This window comes from Aplysia californica, unplaced genomic scaffold, assembly GCF_000002075.1.
Source record: "Aplysia californica isolate F4 #8 unplaced genomic scaffold, AplCal3.0 scaffold00314, whole genome shotgun sequence".
Lineage (NCBI taxonomy): Eukaryota > Metazoa > Mollusca > Gastropoda > Aplysiida > Aplysiidae > Aplysia > Aplysia californica.
The window spans coordinates 652,069-676,220 of record NW_004797584.1 but is presented as its reverse complement, the minus strand read 5'-3'; the positions used below and the strand labels follow the sequence as shown (position 1 = coordinate 676,220).

Here is a 24,152-nt window from a genome sequence, read left to right as displayed (position 1 = left end):
CTCTCCTTGTCTTTTAAAGAAATTGAACAAGGGGCAAAAACTTTTCCTTCGATTTTCTCAAAACAGCATTTTTCAGGATAGCCCCCTTGTGCATAAAAGCGACCATATATAATAGCGTACATTTGGATGGTTGTTTTCTATAGCTGAAAAAACTACGGAACATAGAACCATGAAAAAATTACTGAAGGAAGTTCAAAGACCAAGCTAAGTTTCTATCAAGTCAGTAAGTCCGTGCTTGCATTCACCTAAATTTTTTAAAAGAAAAATAGAAAACACTATCGGCCGTTTACGATTTTCCTGTTCGTCATTTCAATGCAGTGTTCAAGACATTTCGTTTTCCATGGCATAAAAATTGCTCTTCTGCCGGAAATAAACAAATCTTCTTTGGGCGTCTACAGTACAGTAGAGATGTTGCAGATCGCTTACAGAAGTCACTTTTCTGCGGTAGTTAAGACTTAGAAGATGTATCTTTGTGATAGATCTAGGTCTAGAGCTAGAGATACTATGCCACCAAACGGCAGGTCTGATTATGATTAGCACCTGTACTGTAGCTAAGTCTGGGATAGATTTTAATGTAGAGGCTGTGCTGTGGCCCTGTGGCTAGGAGACGAAGACAGTATATCAGGTATGTGTGTATGTTAGACCTATCTAGATCTAGATGAGAAGAAAATCACAATGCTACCCAAACGGCGAACGATTGGACAAATGACACCTGTGGCTAAGAGACAAAGGCAGAGTAGATCTAGATATAGATCAGCGGTGAACACTGAAAATACAGAGGGAGAAGAAGTATAGGAAGTAAACGAAGAGGAAGAAGAAGATCAACCCGATACTGATACGCTCAGTAGAAATCCACCAGCCTTTACATACAATGATGCTGATCTAAATCTTGACAATACTTGCTCTATTGGACAAATGACAAAAGTGTGCAATCATTGTAATCCTACAAAGTTTCAAGGAGAAACAAATAGTATTTGCTGTGGGAATGGGAAACATAAACTGGATCCATACCACCTCTGCCACCAGAAATTAAAGATCTGTTCATGGGTAATTCCCCAAACTCTGAGCATTTTTTAAGCAACATCAAAATGTATAATTTTTCATTTCCGTGTGCAAGGGCAGGTTTATCACTTGGTTGGCTCATTACTTCCAACAGAACATGAAAATGAACAGTTTTTGCAGGTTTATTTTTTAGACTCGGAGGACCAAACAAAATCCAGAATGACGATGACACATGACTGCAGTCTTAAACGCAATGTAATCAATCTGTTACAAGACAGTCTACAAACACACAACAAATACATCAAAGAAATAAAGGCTGCATACCAATATATGCATCTCAAAATGGACTTCAAAATTTCAACACACCAATTCATAAAAATGCTAGACCACTCGGTGAGCACGAGAGACGTTACAATGCACCGTCCTGTAAAGAAGTTGCTATTCTTATGCCAAATGAACCACAGTTGGGCATTGTGATATTCTAATCTGCTACAAAACTAACAGCTTAAAACGAATCTGCGAACTGCACCCAGCATACAATCCACTGCAATATCCCTAAATATTCCCAACAGGAAGTGACAGATGGAGTCTAACTGTGAAAATGAACAAACAAGTGACCCAACCGCAGTTCTATAAATTCTATCTTTTCAAAAGACAAGGATACTATCATCTCTTAGCCAGGCATTTGCTTCAACAATTCATTGTGGATGTCTATGTAAAAATTTAAAGTGAAAGATTACTGTTTCTCAGGCGAGAGCCGGGTTCATTGAGAGCCGACAACTGCAGAGAGCTACGTGATGCTTTTTTTTTTTCAGCAGGCAGTGATCTAAGAAATATAGGACAGAAAGTTGTGTTGCCAGCAACGTTCACAGGTGGACCATGTTGTATGTTTGAAAGACAACAGGATGCCATGACATACGTTCGTTTGTAAGGAAGACCAGATTTGTTTATTACTATGACAACAAATCCAAAATGGACTGAAATAAAAGAACATCTTTAACCGGGACAGCAAGCACATGACAGGCCAGATTTGACAGTGCGCGTCTTCAAGTTGAAATTGCAAAACCTCGTGCATCTTTTGAAACAAGGTGCCTTTGGAAAACTACAGGCGTGGTTGTATTCAATTGAATTCCCAAAAAGAGGTCTCCCTCATTCACATATTTTGCTCTGGCTGACAAAGGAAAGCAAAATTATGCCCGGTACAATTGACAACGTTGTTTGTTCTGAGATTCCAGACAAAACATGTGATCCAAATCTCTACTCAATAGTGACCTCCAATATGTTCCATGGTCCATGTGGAGAAAACAACACTTCTTCAGTTTGCATGAAAAATGGGAAATGTTCAAAAGCGTTCCCAAAGCCCTTTATAAAGGAAACAGAACATAGTGTTGACTCTTACCCAAAGTATAGACGGAGGAGTCCAGATGACAGTGGAAAAACAGCAACTATAATTTCAACAGTCAATGAGAAACAAACTCAAAAGGATGTCGACAATCAAAGGATTTTTCCATATAACCCGTGGCTTTTGTGACAACTAAACTGTCATATCAATGTTGAAATATGCACTTGGAGGATATATAAATTCCCACTACAATGTACATGAGAGGCATCCAAGTTTTATACAGCTTGCTATTCATTTGGAAAATGGACAGCGTGTTTACTTCAATGCACAAACTGCACTTGAGAGAGCAACAAATGGCCCCCCATCAACTACTCTTACACAGCCTTTTTCAACCTTTGCCAAGAGAATGCTTTTGCAGTAAATCTACAGTACTCAGATGTACCTCTATTTTTTACGTGGGAATCAGAGAGGAAAACGTGGAAGCAACGAAAGGCTGTCTTTGAAGCTAAGGACTGGATGTTTCAAGATATTAACTCTACAACAGATACAATGGCTGGCATTCCGGTCCGGTTCTCTTATGTGGAGATTTTCAACAGATTTTGCAAGAAGTCAGATCTGGCACAAGAGCCGACATTGTCAACGCGTGCATTAAAAAGTCTTATTTGTGGCCAGATGTGAAAACACAGAACCTCACAACAAACATGCATGTTCACGTACATGGTGACTTTGAAGATGCCTCGTTCTCCAAATTATTATTGGAGATTGGAAACTGAAGTTGTTGAACCAGACAAAATCAGTGTTCTCGAACTTGGAAAAGTTTCTACTTCTATTGAAGACCTCATCAACCAAGTTTTTCCCCATTTTGCAGACAATAAACTCATTGACATGATGTCGTCTACACCCAAAGTCTATCAGTCTATAAATACTGCACTCAACCAGGACGATGCAACCCACTATCCAGTGGAATTCCTGAACTACATTGAACTGACCAACATTCCACCCCATGTTCTGAAATTAAAGACCGGTATGCTCGTAATGATCCTCCTCTCTCTTAACCCACCAAAATTAATGAATGGTACAAGATGTGTTGAAACACAAACCATGCCAAACGCCGTTGAGGTTGAAATTTTTTCTGGACTATACAAGAATGAAAGACACTGGATTCCTCGAATTATACTTCAACCAACCGACAGTGGATTACCTTTTATATTCCAACGAAAACAATTTCCCCTCAAACCATGCTTTGCCATCACAATTAATAAAGCTCAGGGACAGTCTCTTCGTACAGTTGGCCTAGATCTCACATGCACAGTATTTTCACATGGAATATTGTATGTAGCCATGCCCCGAACTGGAGATAAAGATGCTGTTCACATCTTGGCACCCAACAGTCAAACCAGGAATGTTGTATATCCAGAGGTTTTGGACAATATACATCAGTGTTAGGTGAGTTTCACTTTTGAAAATTCTTTCTTTTTTTCAGGTATAGAATAGAACCATCCAGTTTTAAACAAATAACTGTTTAAATTACTGCAGTATTGAGACTTTTATTTACATCGCAAACTTTAATTTTTGTCTTAAAAACATTATTTTTCCGCTCATAGAACGGGTACGCAGGCTAGTATACAAATAAGACAAAGAAATGTCCACAGTACAGAACAAGAAGTTATATACCGTGGCACATGTACTGATCTTCAGTGGGAACAACATATGACAAAACTGAAGTCATCGCATTACAAGGAGTCACATTTAATGTAAGTGGTTTAACAATAACTGTAGATGGATCTAGCTTGTAAACCAAATCCCTTCTAATCAGAGCTGCTCTCCGAGCACTACTTTTCTGGCTTGTGCACACGATGCATGAATCGTTTATGACACTAACTGATTGAACTTTGTCCTTGACAGAGGTAGGTTTTCTTGCAATAGGCATGCCAGTACTGATATTTGGATACAACTTCTCAGCCCTTACCTGTTTCAAGGTAAAAAAATTCCTTCATTTCACAGATCTACCTTATAGAAAAAGCTTCAGATCTGCGAGTCTGAGGGTATACTCGCAGGACACAAAAGGTCTCAGCTGGATTAAAATTATAGCGTGCACCATAGGCAAAAGTGTTAAAAGGAAACGTACAATAAAATGACATGTAATCAGTAATGAGCCTCGTGTAACTTTGTACACCTCCATCACTTACACTAAGAAAAACAAGCACATCATTTCCAGAATTGCAGCATGATCTAGTCACAATCATTATAAACATAATTATCATCTCCGACTCAACATTTCCACTTTTTCTTGTTCTTTTCTTCTTGTTTTGTGCTTCTTGAAATATAACAATTTGCACCATTTGAACACATTTTTACGTAACCTATAAATATCGGCACCAAAATCAGAACACACGCGGGGGAAACAAAAAGAAAAAGAGCACCTCCATCACAACGGTCTCTAAACCTCCAAATTCCAACAGAACATCATGTTCACACCTGTTAAACAGTCAGTTCCAAACTTGACCAACACATGAAAGTCCAAGATTCCAAGCCAGGGCCATATTATTTCGGTGTTCAGATTCACAAATTAAATGCTAATATTCTAAAAAGATTTACTACTAGGAGTCTAGTAGGGCGTACAACTTTAAAAATTACCGACATTAATCCCCCTCACCCCAGTTCCAACGCTGTACGCATTGCACTTAACTCGAATATTTTTTAAAAACAAACAAGTGAAAACATTTACTGCATCGGGTTGTAACAACTGAAGGAACTAAACACATTTCTGGGAGCACCATTATCAACAATCTTTATCATTACCAGGGCAGTCATTTTTCAAGACAATTTCCAAAATTCTCCTTCTCATCCTCCTTCCTCTACTCCCCTCCCCCATACACAAACATTCACTCACCCTTACCCATTCCCTAAAGGAATAAATATGGAATAAAAATCCAAAGAGATGGAGCACAAACCACAGCCCCTTGGAAAGTTTTAAAAAAGGTCCTGCTGAGTGGGTTATATCGGAGCCAACCCTGGCTGAGTGAATTGAAAGGAAGGGAAGTAGGGAAGGAGGGTAGGGGAGAACCCGTCAGATGAGGTCTTCTTCCAGGCTGGACAACAGCAGTAGCGAGTTCGTCAACTCGATCCTACAGAAGCTTCACGTTTCCTTCCTTGCTGATGCTACACAACTTCAGTGCTCTCAGGACCTGTGGAACACAAGGAGAAATGATAAGTGATTCTTCGTAGGTTATACACTGGAAGAAATTGACTGCGTGCTTTCACCAGCTTCTGTGATGCAAAATGTGTATACATGGCATCATCTTAACACATTAACGAAATTACGGGCTCATATGGCCTTATGTAATATAGTGTAAAGCGCATAGAGCCTGCTGCTGAGCGGGGATATGCGCTATACAAATGCTATCTATTATTATTATTATGTAGTTGCGAGCGCCGTAAAACTCTTACAGGAAAAAAAAAAAGAAGAAAAAACCACATCAAAGAAAAAGATACAGTCTAGCATGCACATAGCAAATGGACTGTGAGGTCCCCAATTTTCTCTTGTACATCATAAAATTGCTGTAACGCATCACTATGAAGTTTATAGAACTCAATGTTTGATTACAAACACTAATTGAGAAGCTCTTTTTTCACATTTTCCTTGGCCTCATATAGAGCTGATGTTTACATAAGAACCTCAAAAAAGCTTCTAAGCAATCTTAGATTTAAAAAGACAATGATACAAAATTACTAACAAATATAACTCTGTATAGAACAAATTTCTCACATCTGCAAGCCTTTTCAATTACAATGTAAGCATGAATAACAGTAATAATAGTACACATATTAACTTATTCCATTTTTTACGACTCAAAAGAGAATATCAATCCAGCCAATAATACGAAGTTAACACAAAATTGCTACAGAGTTCGTCTCACTCACCTTAACCTTTGCCACACCAGTGGCTCCGGTCACCCGCATGCCTTTGGCATTCATGTCCTTGGGGGTTAAAGCATCTCTGTAGCCACGGTGAAGACATACATAAGGGGGGGAGGGGAGAGAAGAATAACGAAGGAAAATATGAAAGTGTATCGCCTCTAACCTGAACCTGCTCTTGATGGTAATAAAAATGCTACTCGAACCACTCCTATCTACATCTTTAGCAAAACCATCGTTACACCAGTGTGTCTCCAATTAAAAAATTTTATTTTAAAAAAATTGTAAATCATTAAGCCTTATCCAGGCAAGTGATAATCCCACATAGCGTGTACACCTATATAACGTCATTATAACATCATATAAACACATAATTAATAACAGAAAATACAGCCTGGCACTTGGCTGAACTGCGTGCATCAGTTAAAACTTAGCTGAATGCGCAAGGAAACATAGTTCCGACGCACTGGTGTGACAAACACGTTTATTTCCATATTATCTTACTTCAACATGATATTGATGTCAAAACCTCCCGTTTTTTACACGGGTCTTACTAAATTTTCATAAAAACTTAATAAATTCTCTATGCTCACACTGCTAGTTCTGTCTCTCCTCTTCTGCAATGGCTTTTCACTCATCACCAAAGATAAGCTGGTTTAAATGAAGCAATGGAGGTGGCTAGGTGAAGCTGAAACTGAGGTTTTTTCAGACTGTTAGGGATGCATTTTTGGCTTATAATAAGCGCAGAGAGCTTGCTGTTGAGCGAGAATTGGCACTATTCAAATGCTATTCATTATTAATATTATTAGGACATTACTGCACATGACCCTATTGTTTGTCAGAAAGGCTGTGCAGAGATAAAGAAACAAGGACGAACTTGGTGAAATTCCCCTCGCAATTAGAGGGGAAAAAAAGAAAAAAAAAGGGAAGAAAAAGAATTTAGAAAGATGGCACAGAATTGTGATCTTTGAGAGAGGTCTTATGCAGATCGTTGTGTCAAGATTATTAGTTAAAAAACAGTCACTTCTTCAGATAACACAGCAGGAAAAATTTCTCAACTTACGTGTTGCCCTCTTCTTTGAAATGCTGCCACAGCAATCGGAAAGTCTGTCAGGGAACAAAAAGCAAGCAGAAACACTGAACTCGCAGAAAGTTTCAACAAGTACATCTAGGATATCCGCATTATTCCTAAAACAACAAATGTTACAGTACACACAGTAGAGCACATCTATAAAGTACTGACGGAAATAAAGAACCCATTACTTTGCCCTGCTTTTTTCTCTCTTTGTGTCATTTATATTTTGACGCATTTATAGAACATACGATAAAGAAATGACGGCTATAACTAACCAATTTTCTTGCCCAACAAGTCTTTTCCTTCTTATTAACGCCTGAAATAACGAACCAGCCCATCTCTATAACCTGACCAAACCAAGAGTTGCCCTACTGCCACGCGTCAGCCTACAGAGACATTGACACTAGTGTGCAAACATCAGCAGTGCTTTTCAAACATCTGTCATCCTTATTTATCCTCTTTCTTTTTCGTTTGTTACTCTCTTGTAACACCTCAAATCTTCCGCATTTATTTGATCTTATTGTGTTGCAAATGCTGTAACTCTTACTAAAACTGAAACTAAAACTAAAGATATGCTATAATGTGTGTCTATAGGGAAACTTTTCAAACAAATTTTCGTATATGGGGCTATTCCAAGGTAAAAGACAAGACATTTGGACAATACTTTCTTAGAATGATAACACTGTAATTCAATATCAATTAATTTAGTTCAACTCAAAAGGATCAGAACATTTGAAAAACATATAAAGAATCATATTAAATGAAATCATTAAAAAAAAATTCTGACGTGTTTTAGCTTTAGTAGAGGTTTTACAGCGCTCGCAACTGCATAAGGTCATATGAGCACCAGAAGATTAGAGGAGTTACAAGAGAGTCACAAACATAAAAAAGAAAAAGGGGAGATAATGACGAAAGATGTTAAATAGGAAAGAAGGCGCAAACCACACCAGAGCACCCGCCAACCACCCACTGTGACGTGTTTAGTTTCGGTAACTGACAGGACAAATCAGTAACCGTGGAATAGCCCTATATCTATTAGGAACAAAACTGAACCAGAACAACCAATCATGAGACCCTCGGCACAAGTACCTTATTAACCTCCTCCAGCTTGGAACGCCCCCGCACCAGCTCCGACACAGACATGAACTCTTTCTTGGTCAGTTCCACAAACTCTGGGTTGTCTGCCCTTAGATCGTAGGCCGATAGCTCTGGGCTCAGCTCTTCCTCTGACAACAGACAAGACATCGGTGAACTCAGAAAAGAAAATGTATCTTGTACAGATAATTGTCCATTGAATTATTGTTCAAATTCATAAGCAATCAGAACCGTCAGAGAGAGAGAAAGAGAGAGAGAGAGAGAGAGAGAGAGAGAGAGAGAGAGAGAGAGAGAGAGAAAGAGCGAGGGATAAAAAAGAGAGAGACAGGAAGATCTATTCAACATAGATGAATATTTTATTCATCAAAAGCAAGGCAAATGAATAGGCTGTAAGATGACACCAATAACCCTATTTGCCCCAAAATTGACCAGTGCCCGATTCCACAACACCGTGGAACAAATCGTAAAATAAACAAAGGAAGAGGAGAGAAAAACAAGGGGTCTCCAAACAGAGCATTCTAGTCTAAGCATACATCATGTAAATGTATACAATGTAAAAATGAACATGCTAAAAAACCACTTACTGCTTGCATCTGAACTTTCCGTCGATTCTGTGGCAGAGGAGGTGGATGCAGTCTTAGAAGGCACAGCCTGAGCATTTTCCGCTGCACCATGGCAGCTTTTTACATCTCCAGCGGGGGAGTCTGCATCGGAAGGAGGAAGAATTTCTTCTTTCGGAATGCCCAAGCGATCTGCGAGCTCTTCAAACTGACCCACAGTCGCTTCAGAAAGTTCCGGGCCACACTGGAACACGATAAGAAAGACCCAGAGATATGGGTAGAGAGCACAAAAATAGGATGAGGAAAATGACAGACAGATAGAATCAGAACAACAGGAACGATAAAATCTTAGGCTGTCCATGGATATCGGAGATGATTGAAGCCGTATGTATCATATAGCTTTGTCTGGGAAGTAGACAGAGAGTAAAGGAAGTAGACTGCCCAAGTACTACTCCCCCCCACTCCACATCTTTTTTTGTTTTTGGTAAAAGTCTTACGGCCCTCGCAACTACATAAGGTCATATGAGCGCGTGGGACACATTAAACATTTCCAGTAGGTAGGAAATTTTGAACTTTTGCCTGAGTGGCGACCGTAGCCTACTCTTATCAATTTTGGACCATCATGGGTTCTCTAACGTGCGCAACTTGCACACGAGACCTCCAAGAATTTTTGCCTTTAGCCAAGAAGGCTAGGTGTAGATCTTACGAACCAAAAGATCAGGGGTGTGGCTGAAAGACAGCAGAAAGAAGGAGCCAAAGAGCAGCAGTAGAAAGGCTGCGGAAAGAGTCAGGAGCCCAGAGAAGGCAAAGGTGATGAGCAGATGGGGGCAGAAAAGGGAGGCAAAAGCAGACGACAGAACATTGTTACAGAGCAGGAAAGGATGTAAAAGGATACAATTTTAGAGAAAAATAATTTCCGCCGCTATTCGGAAATTCGAACCCGGGACCTATTGAATGAGAGGCGAACACCTTCCACATCTTGACTTATTTGATGATATGCTACAAAGGAGAGACATGGTCAGTACCTTTGGAATCAAGGAAAGAGCAAGGGTTGTCTTGTCATACAATGTCTTATTGTTGCATTTTACAGATCAAAGTGACTATTCCCAGTGACACTGAGGATAGGTACAGAAACGATTCCCAGTGGCAACGGAACTCTTTTGCATTAAAAAAATCAAATGTCTTTGCCTTTGAATTTTCACTTTTCACTTCGAAACAAAATTACGATGAAGATGGAAGTGGGCAGCGGGCACGAAGTTCTCCTCCTTCAAAGAGTTTGAAGAGAAATTTGTAGCTTTTCAAAAGATCAAGATTCTAGGCCTAGAGTCAAGATCTAGATCTCTAGATGAGATTCTATTCTAACGTATAGGCCTACTGTAGACTCTTTTCACTTCAGTTCAGTACTTTTGTTCTCTTCTCTTACTAGGATAGACTTGATCGTAGATTTAGATCTAGACTCTAGATCTAGAAGAAAAAATCGGGAAGGATTTCCACCTGTCCTGTACCATGGTCTCCAAAATCCGTATTAGATCTTGATCTAGGCTAGGCCTACATGTACATCTAAATTACGACTGAATAACAACCAAGAATAGATTAGAATAATCATTCCTTTCTTTTTTAAAAATTCTTCCTCTCACACCAGAATCTACTTTAGTTTAGATCTAGTCTAGTATATGTAATTTAGTAACCCATCATCAACATGCCCATGTAGATCAGTGTGGGAACAATAGATCTAATGGGCCTGTCTGTTCTCTGTGTCACTGGGAATAGTTTCTTGGCCCATTCCCAGTGACACTGGGAACAATTCTGGCCTATTCCAAGAGGTTTCTGGGAATAGTGTTTTCCTTTACACATATATGTGACAGGAATAACATAATAGACAAAAGTTGTAAAGGAAAAATCCCAAATTCAAAACGTTCACAAAAAGCAAAATGTGAAAAAGAAAAAAAGAAAAAAGAAAAGCACACCAAAACAAACAAAAAACAACAAATAAAAAGAGCACACCAAAAAGAAATATTTAAAAATGGTGCACAGTAGTTTTGAGTTTTGAACAGATGAAGACAAACATTGTCTTATTCCAACACTGAAGTACGCCAACAAAAAAAAACACATCCTTAGCTCCACTTACTAGGACCATTGTGAAAAATACAAAAGAAAGACTTACACCGGTGTCGGTTTCCAACTTCCCCAACATCTGGGTCAGTGACAGCAGCTGAGTCCTGAAAAAATCTACAGCTTCCTGAAATTGGAAAACAAAACAAAAAAAATATAGAAAGTCATGTTACAAGAATTTGATTCATTTTTTGAAAGTTTTAGTACCAGTTTTACGGCACTTGCAACACAATAAGGTCATATAAGCGCCAAAGATTAGAGGTGTTACAAGAGAGTAACAAACACAAAAAAAGGAGATGGGGGGATAAAGACAATAGATGTTTTGACAGGAAAGAAGAAGCAAACCACACCAGAGCACCCGCCAACCACCCACAATTCGATTCTGAAACTGTCTTGTTTCCATTGCAAAACAAAACAAGTGAGGATACTAACCACATAAAAATAATTCATTGGTTTAAGACAGACAGTTGGGTCGAATTGAGTAGTAGTTAAAGGGCAAATCAGCAAAATACAGGACAAATTTTGCCATTAAGCAGAAAAGGACTGTATAAACACTAGAAAGTTAAATATTGTGAAAAAAGCAAATAAGAGCTCCCAAAACTGACATGAGGCATAGCTAAAATGTCGATGACATGAAAACAATGTAAAGGCAATGTTTCTAATGCAGAGAATGAAAAACAAAACATGAAAAAAAATAGTTGGACATAAGTAGACAACAATATCATTTTTTGACTAGTCATATGATTAGAGACAGTCGGAAGACAGACAGAGAAGAGGAAGGGACAGAGCCAAAGTCTACTCATTTTGCTGGAAATCTACTATGCACTACACTTATAGAAAATTAAAGTATCCAGCACCTATGGTAAGAGTTTCCCATTTGTTATTTCGAAATGTTGGTTTTTAAAATGTGGTAGTGTTGTGTTCCGTAACACATACCTTCTGAGCTGTCTGTATTTCTGAGACATCTTGAACTAGCGAGGCAAATTCTGTTTTCACTCCTTCCAACTTTCTCATGAGCTTCACAGGGTTGTGCTGTCAAAAAAAAAGTAGTGCTTAACACTAAAGACTTATATTACACTGCGAAAAGGCATGAACGAAGAAACTGGGCAAAACTCTTTTCCTAGATCAGAGCTGCTACGCCTAATGCATAAAAGAAAAAATAGGGGCCTAGAATATATATTTGTACTTTAAAAGGCCAAATTATCATCACATCAACTGACAGTCTGGTTAAAACAATAAATTAATATCTAAACATATTCATCACTATTATTTCACTGTAGGGAAAAGCAAAAACTTACAAAAAGTTTAACCTTTTCACAATCCAGCTATACTTTTAAGTATTTAAATGTAGTTCCAGGCCTCAAAATATTCAGCATGAACAGATAAAACTGTAAAACTATTTCATTCATAGCACAGAAAAAAGTAAAGTGGTCACATATAAAACTCTCTCCAAGCTGAATGAATTTAATGAAGATAAGAAAAGAGAACCTTAAACTAAAAGAAATATATCGACAGCTGATCGCAAGAAGTGACTATATATCCACTTTTCAGTTTTGAGAAAAATAAGTTAGAAATTTTGACAATTTTGAAATCTCTATAATTATTACATTGTCATTCAAATAAGCTATGGCTTAGATATTTACAGAGATAGAAGAGCAACTTAAAATCTCGCTACCCATATCGATTAACACTTTGCTGTCACTTGGCGCAATAATGCGCAGGTGAAAATTATCTGTTCTGATCACCAGGCGCAGTTCTGTGCCAGGCCGGATATATGTCTGTTGCGACTCCCAGATGGGGTATTTTGTACTGCTTTGCCCAGTTTCTTCATTCTGCAAAGTGTTCAGTTCCATTTCGACCAAAAGTGGATATAGTAGTCACTTCTTGCACTCATCCATCGATATGTCACAGACCCTATTCAAAGCTAGGAAAATAATCAAAAACAAACCTTCGCATTAAGTCCTTTCTCATTTTCCACCTGGAACTCTAGTTTTCGAGACAGGTAATTTAAGTCTGCTTCTGCTTTGTTAAACTGAAAGTAAATTTCGAAACAGCTTTCAATCAACAGTCGATTAATCATTGATATAATAGCAATCATTAACGACCTGCAATTATACAAGAGGCTGAAAACTGGAAAAGCTGAGTTCTAGTTAAAGAGAAGTGTATCAACCATGGGAAAAAGCAATAAAGACAGAGCCAACAACAGGTTGTCAGTAAGAAAAGAGGACTTGCTAGTGGAAGATTTTACAGTTGATGCAGAAGCTGTTGATGAATGTCTTTACGGAGTATGCAAAATCTAGTTCAAACAGACACACAGTAGAACTCATTTCGAGTTTGATGAGTAAATATATTAGTGAAACTTTCTACTTCACACAGTCCCAGATAGAAGCTTTTCTTAGCATTATAACATGGTGCTATTAACCTTTTGTGTGAGTAAAGAGAGGCACATGATCGACACAATAATGGTCATTCAGTAGTGCTAATGGCCTAAAATGTTTGAAAAATTAAAAGAATTTAGATCTAGAAGCAAACATACTGCATGATAAACTTGAATAAATAAAATTATGAAGTACCGAAAAAGGCTTTCAATTATGATAGAAAGTCTAGTTTAGTATGATGTCAACCTCATACCGACTGAAACTACAATACCACACCTGCAAAATATTCAAATCAATCTCACCACATGGATTCAGGAATTCAGCGACTAACAATTTTTAAGTAAAAAAGGAAGTTAACAGCTTATTTATATGGCTTACACTGCTAGAATATAATCAGGTCTTTTCTTAAACTCACCATAGATTCCAAGTTGTCCACAGCCTTTTCCATAGCGACAGCCTTTTCCATTGTGACAGTTCTGAATGAAGGATGATCAAATATAGAAATAAAGTAAAATTTAAGATAAATTATCGGTCGACCCTTACCTTCTTCTCCGTTAGTGTATGATTCTAAGTAAATAAAGTTGGATTCTTAACAGCCTCTATATTTATGCGCAGTTATACGCCTTACTTTTAAAAAGTACAGTGGTCTTCGGCTAATGGCATCATGAACCTTAGGTGAAAAGAAAAGCATGCCCTATGCGAATGATGAGCTGCAAAACATAAATGAGCAAACTGGGTTTCATCAAAGTCCCTTACAAGGCGAACAGCCCCACTGATGTGACTTTACTTTGCACATTTTCTCCAGCAACAAACCATCCTCTATTCCCAGAGACTATCGATCGCACTTGCACCACATCAAAGATACACATGCGTCATAGACATAATTATTCAACTCCGCCTACCCCCCACCCCCCCAGCTACGGTATAATAAAAGGCTAGCTTAGAAGACATAGAAGATAAATGAATTGTATGCTGATTTTTTAAAAATCTAAACAAACATGATTGCCATGGTAGGCCATTGTAACACCTCTTGTTGCCCACAATTAATTGAATGAACACTTGGATTCATGATTCAACTAAACTGAAGGTCAGGCCAAACAACTTTACTTGTACTTTGTTTAATCATTACATCCGAATTTCACAGTACACAGTGAAGTTTATTGTATTATGGTAGAAATCAACAATTAGGCCTATTTCATAAACTAATAATTTGCAACATGATATTAAACTTACTTTAAGTAAGTCTGAGTAATATTCAATTTCATACAAAATGAACTTACAAGAAAATCTTAGAAAAGTCTACACCTTGCCTTACGTTACCAAGCAACTGGAGTGAAAGTAAAATAATCAATATCAAAATCTGGGGGGTCACACGGGAGGCATGCCCCATTTTTTCTCCTATAATATAAACTGTTTTTTTTTCAATTGGTAAGGCCTAATTTATGAGCCTTTTTATTAGTATTTACATTTTTGAAATTTTCTTGAAAATCATTTTTGATTAGCGATGCCAACAATGACCTCTTGAATCTCTCTCTATATTATGGACAAGAACTAGATCTTTAGTTTTAGTGATTTAATGTAGGCCGGTGCAAGCCGCTCGATCTAAACGAATTCTGTCTCGATTAGCCTGACGCTACTGGCCCATGGGGATTTCAGCAACTCAGGTGGCTAGCCTTTTACTTTTTCTACCCACCCAGAGCTGGTCACCCTATAGCCTTCTATCTAGTACTAGATCTAGGCAAGGTAAACACGGCCTCACAGCCTTCCGAGTGACAGGAAGCTATAGAGACCACCTAGCGTCCTAGCCGAGCACACCTCAGCCTCAGTGATTGGCCCAAATATAGATAGAGGACATATTTCGGCGCTTTTTCAGAAGTTCCCACCCAGCAATTGTTATTCACCGGTTTTGGCCCCAAGAGTAGGGGGGTTTCAGGGGGGACTCTAACAAAAGTATGGTGGGGGGGTTTCAGGTGGGGGGAGGGGGGGGGGCATGGGGCCTGAATTTACACATAATTTGATGTTTTGCAGTTGTTAGGTTTGATATCTTAGCTCGCCCCGCATCAAACGTACAGATCTTGATGTAGATCTAGGCTCAAATAAGGGGGGTGGGAACTACAGAAAAGGCACCCATATTTCCATATATATATTACTTGTAGGCTTCCGGGGTTTCTCTCACAATCACAAGTTGACCAGGCCAGAACAAAAATGATCTATCACCCTTTAAATCATTTTTCATTGCAGAATCGCAGTGCTGGTGACAAAGTTACTAAAAATAGAAATGCAGTTTTTGTGATGTTATCAAAGATTCTCTACAACCAAGATGTTTCAATTGCCCTCTTGTCCGGGCCGAAACTTGCTTAGCGCATGACGGCTGGTGATAAGTGATAGATAAAAATAAAGGCCCTACAACTTTACAAGTCTACAAGTGTAAACAAACATTCCAGCGCTGAGTTGAAAGCGAGCATTTCGTCTGCGGGCAGAGAAAGAGAGAGAGGGGGGGGGGGAGAGAAAGAAAGAGAGAGAGAACACGAGAAGCGGCTTCCGTCCGGCTAATTGACTGAATTTGTTCGTGTACGTATAAGACGACTTGGTTTGAACCCCCACTCCCAAAAGAAGATTTCTGCAAGCAAAAATAAAGGCTTTACTTATTCCCAGTGCCAATAGTACAAAAATAGCTTTTTCCCGGAATTTGCCTATTGTTGTTGTGGGCCGTGGGACGACAGCTGACTACTGACTGTACTGTTACGTGGTCTGGTATCTCGTACTCTAGAAGTCTAGATCTAGATTCTATATCTAGATCTAGATTCTAGAAGATGTAGAATGTAGATCTAGATCTAGATATCTAGATTTTTAGATTCTTGTCTTAGGAGAAAGATGAATGATAAATCTGTTCCGTGAATAGTGAATGTTATAACAGAGTACCTTAAACACTTTCCCAATGAACAGCCCTTGAATGTACTGTTTTGTATACAGTAGGGAACCTATAATGCTGACGTATTTTTATGAGATGTCCATGATCAGCAGTAGCCTATGCTGACGTATGTCATCATAGCGCCATTTAGTGGTTTGCAAAATTGAAAGTTCTATGTTTACTTCCGGTTTCTTTCTGGTTTACAAATGAAAGCAGAGTTATCTGCACAGAAAATTCGCCAATCAAATGACGACATCTATCATTAAGCTGCTCCTTTTATCAACTTCCGTTTGCCATAAAACGATGCTTGATTGGTCCAGCTCATCATTGTTAGAAAATGTCTTCTGCTGGAAACATGCTAGCCGGTGTTATTGTTGGGCTTTTTGCCCTACTTCACCTGATTCGAGGTGAAATTATCCAGGGCTCCGTTTCTCTTAATTCAGGAGTGTTTGACAAGGTACTTTCTTTCAGCTTTTGCAGCAAAAATGTTCTATATTCCACCATATGGTAAAATATTGTCCAGTACACCTGCTTCAAATCATTGGCAATGTAATGTGTGAATCGCATGTGAATTGTGCATTGATTGGACAGAAGGCAGGCCATTTGTCTTTGTTGTAAAATAATTTAGTGTTATTTTAAAATTGTATAGAGAGCCCCCCCCCTACCAACAGTAGTTTTATAGCCTACACGTGAGGGCTTGATTGAACTTTGGTGGACCCACTGTGTCTACATGTTTTTAGTTAATCATTATAATGTGCACTAGAATTCTAGCCATACAACAGTGGGCCAGTGGAGGGTTTAAGGACAAGCGGAGCTAGAGAACGACTAGATCTATCTAAAGTCTAAACACCATTGGCCGTAGTGATGTCATTGAGGGATTCCCACTTTGTCAGTCATGGTGGTAACACGACCGCATGACGGCAGTGCAGGCGAGTCATTTGGCTATTCTCACCCGATGGGCGTTCACCGTATAGCCTCTAGGCCAACCAAAGATGGAAGCTTGGAAACTGCCAGCAAAGATTCTCTAGTGTAGTAGTACACGATCTTTGCTGCCAGTGCAAACCGCGCAACGCAAAATCATCACTATTTTTAGAATCTTGATCAGATGAAGCGACGGGCATCCCCCTTGCGAGGTCAAAGGAGAATTTAAGGCTGTTAATTATATTGGCCAATGGCATTTCATTATCGTTGCACCATCTAGCTGTTTGATTGCTTGTAGTTTCAGGGGGGGCCCTGGCAACAATATGATTATTTAAAAAACACACAAAATGCAACAATAACATAAGAGCGGACCATTGCACTGCGAGGCTCAAAAATAGTTCCGGCTTCATTCAGTGTTGGGTCTACCATAAGTTCATATTATACCTTACCCACATGAGTGATGTAGGTATCACTTTGTTGCATTAAACTTCAACATTTAAATGCATATTTTACACTTTAATGTAGTGGATCTCCCCTCGACGCTTAACGGCAACAGAGGATGAAAAAGTAAAGTAAGTATGTAGTGGAGGCCACTAAATTGTAAGAGCATGAATTATTGCTGTTACCTAAGCCAAAGTATTAAATTGTTATGGTCAAAGTTGCTTTCTTTAAGTAATGTTTGTATACTGCACAGTGGTGTCTACCAACAGCAAACCCTTGGCTTTGGGTGGGAAACAGGCAAAGAGGCATAGGTTGCTCAAGACTCAAGTCTTAGAATTTGTCTTTTTATGCAACACAATATTGCGTGGCATGCAGCTCTTTCCTCTCCAACATCAAACAAGGAAGACTGTAAATAAAGACATGATGTAGAAATAAAGTAACCTGTCTCCGTACACGCGATGCAACGTCTAGCCGAGGGGGGCCGTCACCTGAGATGGATCCATGATGCGATCGAGACTCATCACGTGCGACAGACTGGGGGTGTAACAGGTTTAAAGCATCACCATTGGTCCAAATTCCTAGCTATGAAGTGCCGGTCAACATGCTGAGTCTGTGGTGTGTGATGTGGTCGCACATTTTAAAAAGTATAGCCTACACAACTCACCCAACCGTCCTCTCACACACACACACTCGAGCACACCTACTCATGCACATTCACTTACTAGTCCTAATTTCAAGGTATGGCGATGTTAATGTTACATCAGAAAGTGACAACTTACGCGGCTTCAGTAACTAGTAAATCTCAAGTAGTTTTCTCAAGTTTTCACCAGATCTATTTTTTCTTTCAAGTGAGTAGATGCTGGTTTGTTGGGTGTTATGTGCACAGTGACTGAGACTCTCCTCCCCCCCCCCCCCCCCTTCCCCCCCTCCCTCAGCCAAGAGATTCGTGAAAGAAGGTGGTAGCTTTTGGCAAGAAGACGTGATGAGCTAATCTCATGTACTCAACACAGTGTATTTTTGGCCTAACAGGTGTGGTGAGGAGATCAGGTAGAGTTCGAAGGGGGATGTGCACACTCTGAAATTAAATGCCAGTCTCTACATTATATGTTAACTCACAGTTCTCAAATTTAAAATAATAAAATTTCCCACTATTTATGGTATTGAAGGTTGCCAGGGGGGCTATTTATATGCATGTGTATAAGAAAATTCCACACACCCTATAAAACCTGTATTTTATTGTGCATATATATATATAGTAGTCTCAAACTTGCCTAGTGGGTGGTTGGTGGGTGCTCTGGTGTGGTTTGCTTCTTCTTTCCTATCAAACATCTATTGTCTTTTTCTCCCCTCCTTCTTTTTTGTGTTTGTTACTCTCTTGTAACACCTCTAATCTTCGGCACTTATATGACCTTATTGTGTTACAAGTGCCATAAAATACTTACTAAAAAAAAACTTGCCTAGACTCGTCTTTTATTCTTCCCCTCTAACTGTAACTAATTATTGTTCTAATGTGTTTTCCCAGGTGATTGAAAAACATCAGGCTGTCTTAGTGAAATTTGATGAGACATATCCTTATGGGAAAAAGCAAGATATTTTTAAGGAAGTGGCAAAAGCCAGTTTGAAGCAGCCAAATCTACTTATTGCTGAGGTTCAAGTTGCTGGTGAGTGCTTGAAGCTAATTGTTAATTGCTGCTTTAGGGTCTTGACAGAAAATTAAGCTTTTTCCTTTTTATACACAATTAAAAAAGGTAACATCATTTTCCAGAGGAAATCATTGTCTTTACTCAGACTTCCAGCTGTAGAGACCTTTTACTCATGGCAGAGATAGGGGTCAAGGACAGGGTACTGATCTACTTTAAAAAATGCTCCTCTGTCACTTTGAAAAGGATTTCTTTTCACTCATGAAACATCTTGATCTACATCGGTATGTTTGTGTCAATATGACTACAGAAGTGTATATTTTAATTAATACACCAAGCTAACATCTGGCACTTGTAGGCTATATGAACATAATACTCATAAAGAAAGCCAGTATATTCTTATTTTCCCATGTTCAGTCATGGATACTTTTTTTTGCACCTCTTTCTCGATAATGTTTGCACTCCAGGTATTGATAAGAGTCATTAAAACAAGAAGAAGCAAAATGTCGGGAAGTGTGCTTGCAAACGACTTTGGTGTAAAAAAAAAAAATTCTGTGATTTCTTGGGACTTAACTCTTTTTTTCTTTAGGAATACTGGTCCTTACAATTCTTGTTTCTTTTTTTCTTTTAAATCAGCGTTATGTTAAATTTACTCAGCAGTTTAAAATTCATGTTTCTGTTATAGACTGACACAACTTTCTTTCCAATGACCCTCTTAACTTGCTAGCCAGTTCTTTCCAGTTTGACGTCTCATTCCCCCAAGTGGGCACACTGTTGTTAGCTCAATTGGTGTCATGCTAGACTACGGAATGGATGACCCTGGTTTGAATCCCCAATGGGGCGTTCTGAACATGGGTGTATTTAGAGAGTGTTTAAGGCTCAACACCGCCCATTTGGTTCGGTCCTATTTGATATGGACATTAAATTTGGAGCTCACAACTTACAATGTTGAAAGAGGCGTTAAATCTATACTTGTGTACAATGATCAATGACCACTCATCCCCCTAATGAACGTTTAGTTTTGCTGTTTGTCTTTGGCCTTTACAATGATCAATGAGCAGTCATTTCCTGAATGAAAATGTTGTCATTTTTGTTGTTAAATCTCTACAATGATCAATGATCACTCATTCCCCCAATGAACATTTAGTGTTGCTGTTTGTTGCCAAATCTCTATCATGATGAATGAGCAGTCAGTCCTCTAATGAACATTCGGTGTTGTGGTTTGTTGTTTGAGGTAGGGGTCAAATCTGCCTGTGCAGTAGAATTACTGTAGAAAGATTGTCTTATCTCAACGTGTACTTTTGTTCTATTCGTTTCAGACTATGGTGACAAAGATAATTCAGACCTGGCCGAAAGGTTTGGAATAAAAAAGGAAGATTTCCCTGCCTACAGATTGTTCATCAAGGGAAATTCGAAAGACCAGATCAAATATACAGGCAACTCTGAGGATGAGGGTGCTATCAAAACATTCGTTATGCGGGAGTCTGGTAGGTTTTCAGACTGACCTAAGCAATGTCTACATGTCTCTCTAGTCTTAGTTCTTAGATATTACCTTTTTTCATTCCGCTTTTTTCTGCGAGTGGTTGGAAGTCGCCACTGGTAGGTCATCCTTTTTTTTTCTTTTACTTTGTTGTTTCTGTCTGTCTATCCGTTTAACTCTTTCCCTGACCGATATTGTGTTGATGCGCACCTCTTAATACGAACAAACAAACGCAAGATCATTTTTCAGATTGGCATATATGTTTTTTTAAAAACCCAATAGAATCAGAAAGAAGAAACATGGCTTCTCTGTTGGTCAATCTTCAACAGGAGAATCTTATAACAAAGCTTTTTTTACTCAGCTTGTTAGATTTGGGTGCCAATTTCAATCTACTTTTGTGTCTAGACAATGTACTCTGATGTTTCTGTTCTACTTGATGCTCTGCCACTTGACCAGTCTAAATACCGTTCCACTGTTTTGGGGTTGTTGTTTTTTTAATATAGTCTACTTTCAGAATGATATGTCTCTTGCAACAGAGAGAGATCCTTGGACAATACATGATTTATGTATCATTCCTTTGGAAGAATTCTTCGACGGAGGACAAACTCGTGCGAAAACTATTTTTATGAATTGTTTTGGCCGTTACGTTTTATGTTCTCTGCGTGTGAATGTGTGACAATCCATGCAGGTCTGTATGGTTCAGTTTCTTACTTCCGCTTTCCCCCCGCACAGGTCTGTATATCGGTCGTCCTGGCTGTCTGGAGGAGTTTGACAGACTTGTCAAGGAGTTTTATGGGGACGCCGACAAGAGAGACGCCGTTTTGAAGAAGGCTGAGGCGGCTGCGGAGAAGTTGAATTCTGACGAGGAAAAGGCGTCTGCAGATATGTACATAAAGACCATGAGAAAGATTATAGAGAAGGGAGACAATTTTGTCGAGTCTGAAGTCACTAGAGTGGAAAAACTCCGCTCTGGCAAAGTTAGTGATAAAAAGAAAGAGCAGCTGGGCGATCGGCTCAATGTCCTTAGCACTTTCCAAATACGTTTGAAGGATGAACTTTGAGATATTTATACTCAACTTGTTGCTTTTTTTTTTTCTTTTACATAATGTGTTTCTGGTCATATCCTTGGGTGAATGAAGATTTTTCATCTTTGTGTGTCTGTGTGTTTTGGGGGTTTGTTTCAAACAGAATAGCCAAGGAAAGAATATATATATGCAAGGACAGCTGGTTTGAATGAATTCCATATATCTTATGATGGTCCCCTTATATTCAAAGTATTTTGAATTACTCTTTGGATGGTGGATTTACAGGGAGGATGACTTCTGAGCAACAGATTATTTTGACTGGTTGAAAATGGCTCAAAGTCAGGGATGTTATTAACAAGGTAACTCTTAAAAAAACAAATCTGCACATATCATGTTGCAGAATTTTGGGAAATAAATGACGTGTAAGAAAATGTAAGGGCAAATTGTATTATTTACTCTCAAATATGCTGTAAAATGAGAAATTGTTTAGATCTACCTATAAACACATCGATTTTTCATTAGAAATTTACAAGAAAGACAATTTTCAAATCGGTTTTTTTGTTGTTGAAAAAACATGTCACTTCTAGCACATTTTGATTCTGTACAAAAATAGAATGGTAAATCGTTTAGAGAAAGATTCCCAAACTTTACGGTTAAGTGTCTCGAGTCTCTTCGGACAGGGAGTATCAGAGGTACAGTTACAGCTTGCCAGTCGTGGCTCAGACGGAACGATGCCACCCAAAGAAAGAGTCAGTATGGAATATGAGATGGTACTAATTCATGAACAGCTTCTTCAGCTGTCGTAAGACTTGACTACAGTTATTTTTTTGTTATGATTGTTATTTTGAGTTGTGAACTTACAAGTACAAGCTATGGGACTTTGTGCCGTGCTGCATGGAATTCCTTTGGAGTATCTGTCTTTAAACAGGGTTTTTTTTCTCATATGGAAAAATTTGTACAGTAAAGGGCCTCTCAAGGCCTAGAGGTTAAGGTGTTCTCCTCTCATTCAAAGGTCCTGGGTTCGAATCCGGGTAGTGACGGAAAAATGTTCTCTAAAATTGTCTCCTTTCACATCCTTTTCTGCTCTCTAGCTATATTCTGTCGTCTGCTTTCGTCTCCACTTTCTGCCCCCACCCCTCACCTCCTTTGCCCCCTCCTCTGGGCTCCTGACTCTTTCTGCACCTTTTCAACTGCTTCTCCTTGGCTCCTTTTTACTGTTGTCTTTCAGCCACACCCCTAATCTTCTGGTAGGAAAGATCTACACCTAGCCTTCTCGGACACGGGCGAAAAATCTCGGAGGTCCCGTTTGCAAGTTGCGCACATTAAAGATCCAAAATCTTTTGGTGGTCCAAAATCGATAAGAGTAGGCTTCGGCCGCCACTCGGGCAAAATTCAAAATTTCCTCCTAACTGAAAATGTTTGGTCTGTCCCACGCGCTCATATGACCTTAAAACGCTTACCAAAACAAACAAATGTACAGTAATGAAAAATAATGTTATTATATGAAATACTTCAGTTCCGTTTGGCTCTGTTACAAAGTTATAGTTTAAGTGCTCAATGTTCTTCTACTGAATGCAAAGCATAAAGTCTGCAGCAAGCCTGTATTCCCAATGTTCAAGTATTAGTGCCTATACAAGCATACTTTATCCAAAAGTCCGGACGGGCACCTCAGAAGGGTTAGTATTTTAATATATTTATTAGCATAATTTTCACTTGTATTTTTGTATTTGTTTTGTTTTATTTTTTTGTCTGGCTAGCTGTGTCAGGCAAGTGTTTATATGACTTTCAGGGGCCTTGAACTTGACTTTGTACACCACTATGACCGTAGGCTTCATAATTGTCTTCTTGAGATGGAAAATTCAACCTTTCCTCTTTCACAAAAACTTGTAATGGTCACATTTCCAGAGATATATTGCCAACATGACAGCACTTTTCGTTCCGAAAATCTGTTCTTATCACTTTTTACTTGTGTCCTCCTTATGATGTAAACTTTGGACAAACCTGTCAAATATTGTTTTGTAATACAAGATGAGTTCTTTTTTTTAAAATTATAAGTTTGATGAAATCAATGAGCAGATATGTCAAAATGTTTCACAAATAAGAGTCACCAATCTGCAAAATTATACAGCTAGCTCTGTATAAGCATTCTGTTGTAGAGCACTGTCACTGGTGTAATAATGTAATGTCTGGGGAAGGTTATTCTCCCTTTGGACACGTGATCTACTGCCTTCCTAGAAGATATGATAGGCTAC

At 38.8% G+C, this 24,152-nt stretch overlaps 2 protein-coding genes across 3 annotated transcripts; one reads left to right on the top strand and one right to left on the bottom strand.

Moving 5' to 3' along the window:
• Positions 1 to 1,803: 1,803 nt before the first annotated feature.
• LOC101847121 (spindle and kinetochore-associated protein 2) lies at positions 1,804 to 16,607 on the bottom strand. Of its 2 annotated transcripts, XM_005102132.3 has the most exons (10): positions 16,405 to 16,603; positions 13,898 to 13,958; positions 13,053 to 13,136; positions 12,041 to 12,136; positions 11,157 to 11,231; positions 9,017 to 9,236; positions 8,427 to 8,563; positions 7,326 to 7,369; positions 6,269 to 6,344; positions 1,804 to 5,532 (listed from the first exon to the last, which is right to left on the bottom strand). In XM_005102132.3, exons 2-10 carry the CDS (start codon positions 13,946 to 13,948, stop codon positions 5,473 to 5,475), a joined length of 843 nt encoding a protein of 280 aa, XP_005102189.1. In that variant the 5' UTR covers positions 13,949 to 13,958; positions 16,405 to 16,603; the 3' UTR covers positions 1,804 to 5,472. The 2 variants fall into 2 exon arrangements, with proteins under 2 accessions (XP_005102189.1, XP_012940187.1); XM_013084733.2 differs by lacking the exon at positions 13,053 to 13,136 and having other exon boundaries at positions 16,405 to 16,607.
• Positions 16,608 to 16,703: 96 nt separating this feature from the next.
• Positions 16,704 to 22,497, top strand: LOC101846890 (endoplasmic reticulum resident protein 29). The gene is made up of 4 exons (XM_005102131.3): positions 16,704 to 16,850; positions 19,278 to 19,416; positions 20,715 to 20,882; positions 21,608 to 22,497. Exons 1-4 carry the CDS (start codon positions 16,731 to 16,733, stop codon positions 21,934 to 21,936), a joined length of 756 nt encoding a protein of 251 aa, XP_005102188.1. The 5' UTR covers positions 16,704 to 16,730; the 3' UTR covers positions 21,937 to 22,497.
• The last annotated feature ends 1,655 nt before the right edge of the window (positions 22,498 to 24,152 follow it).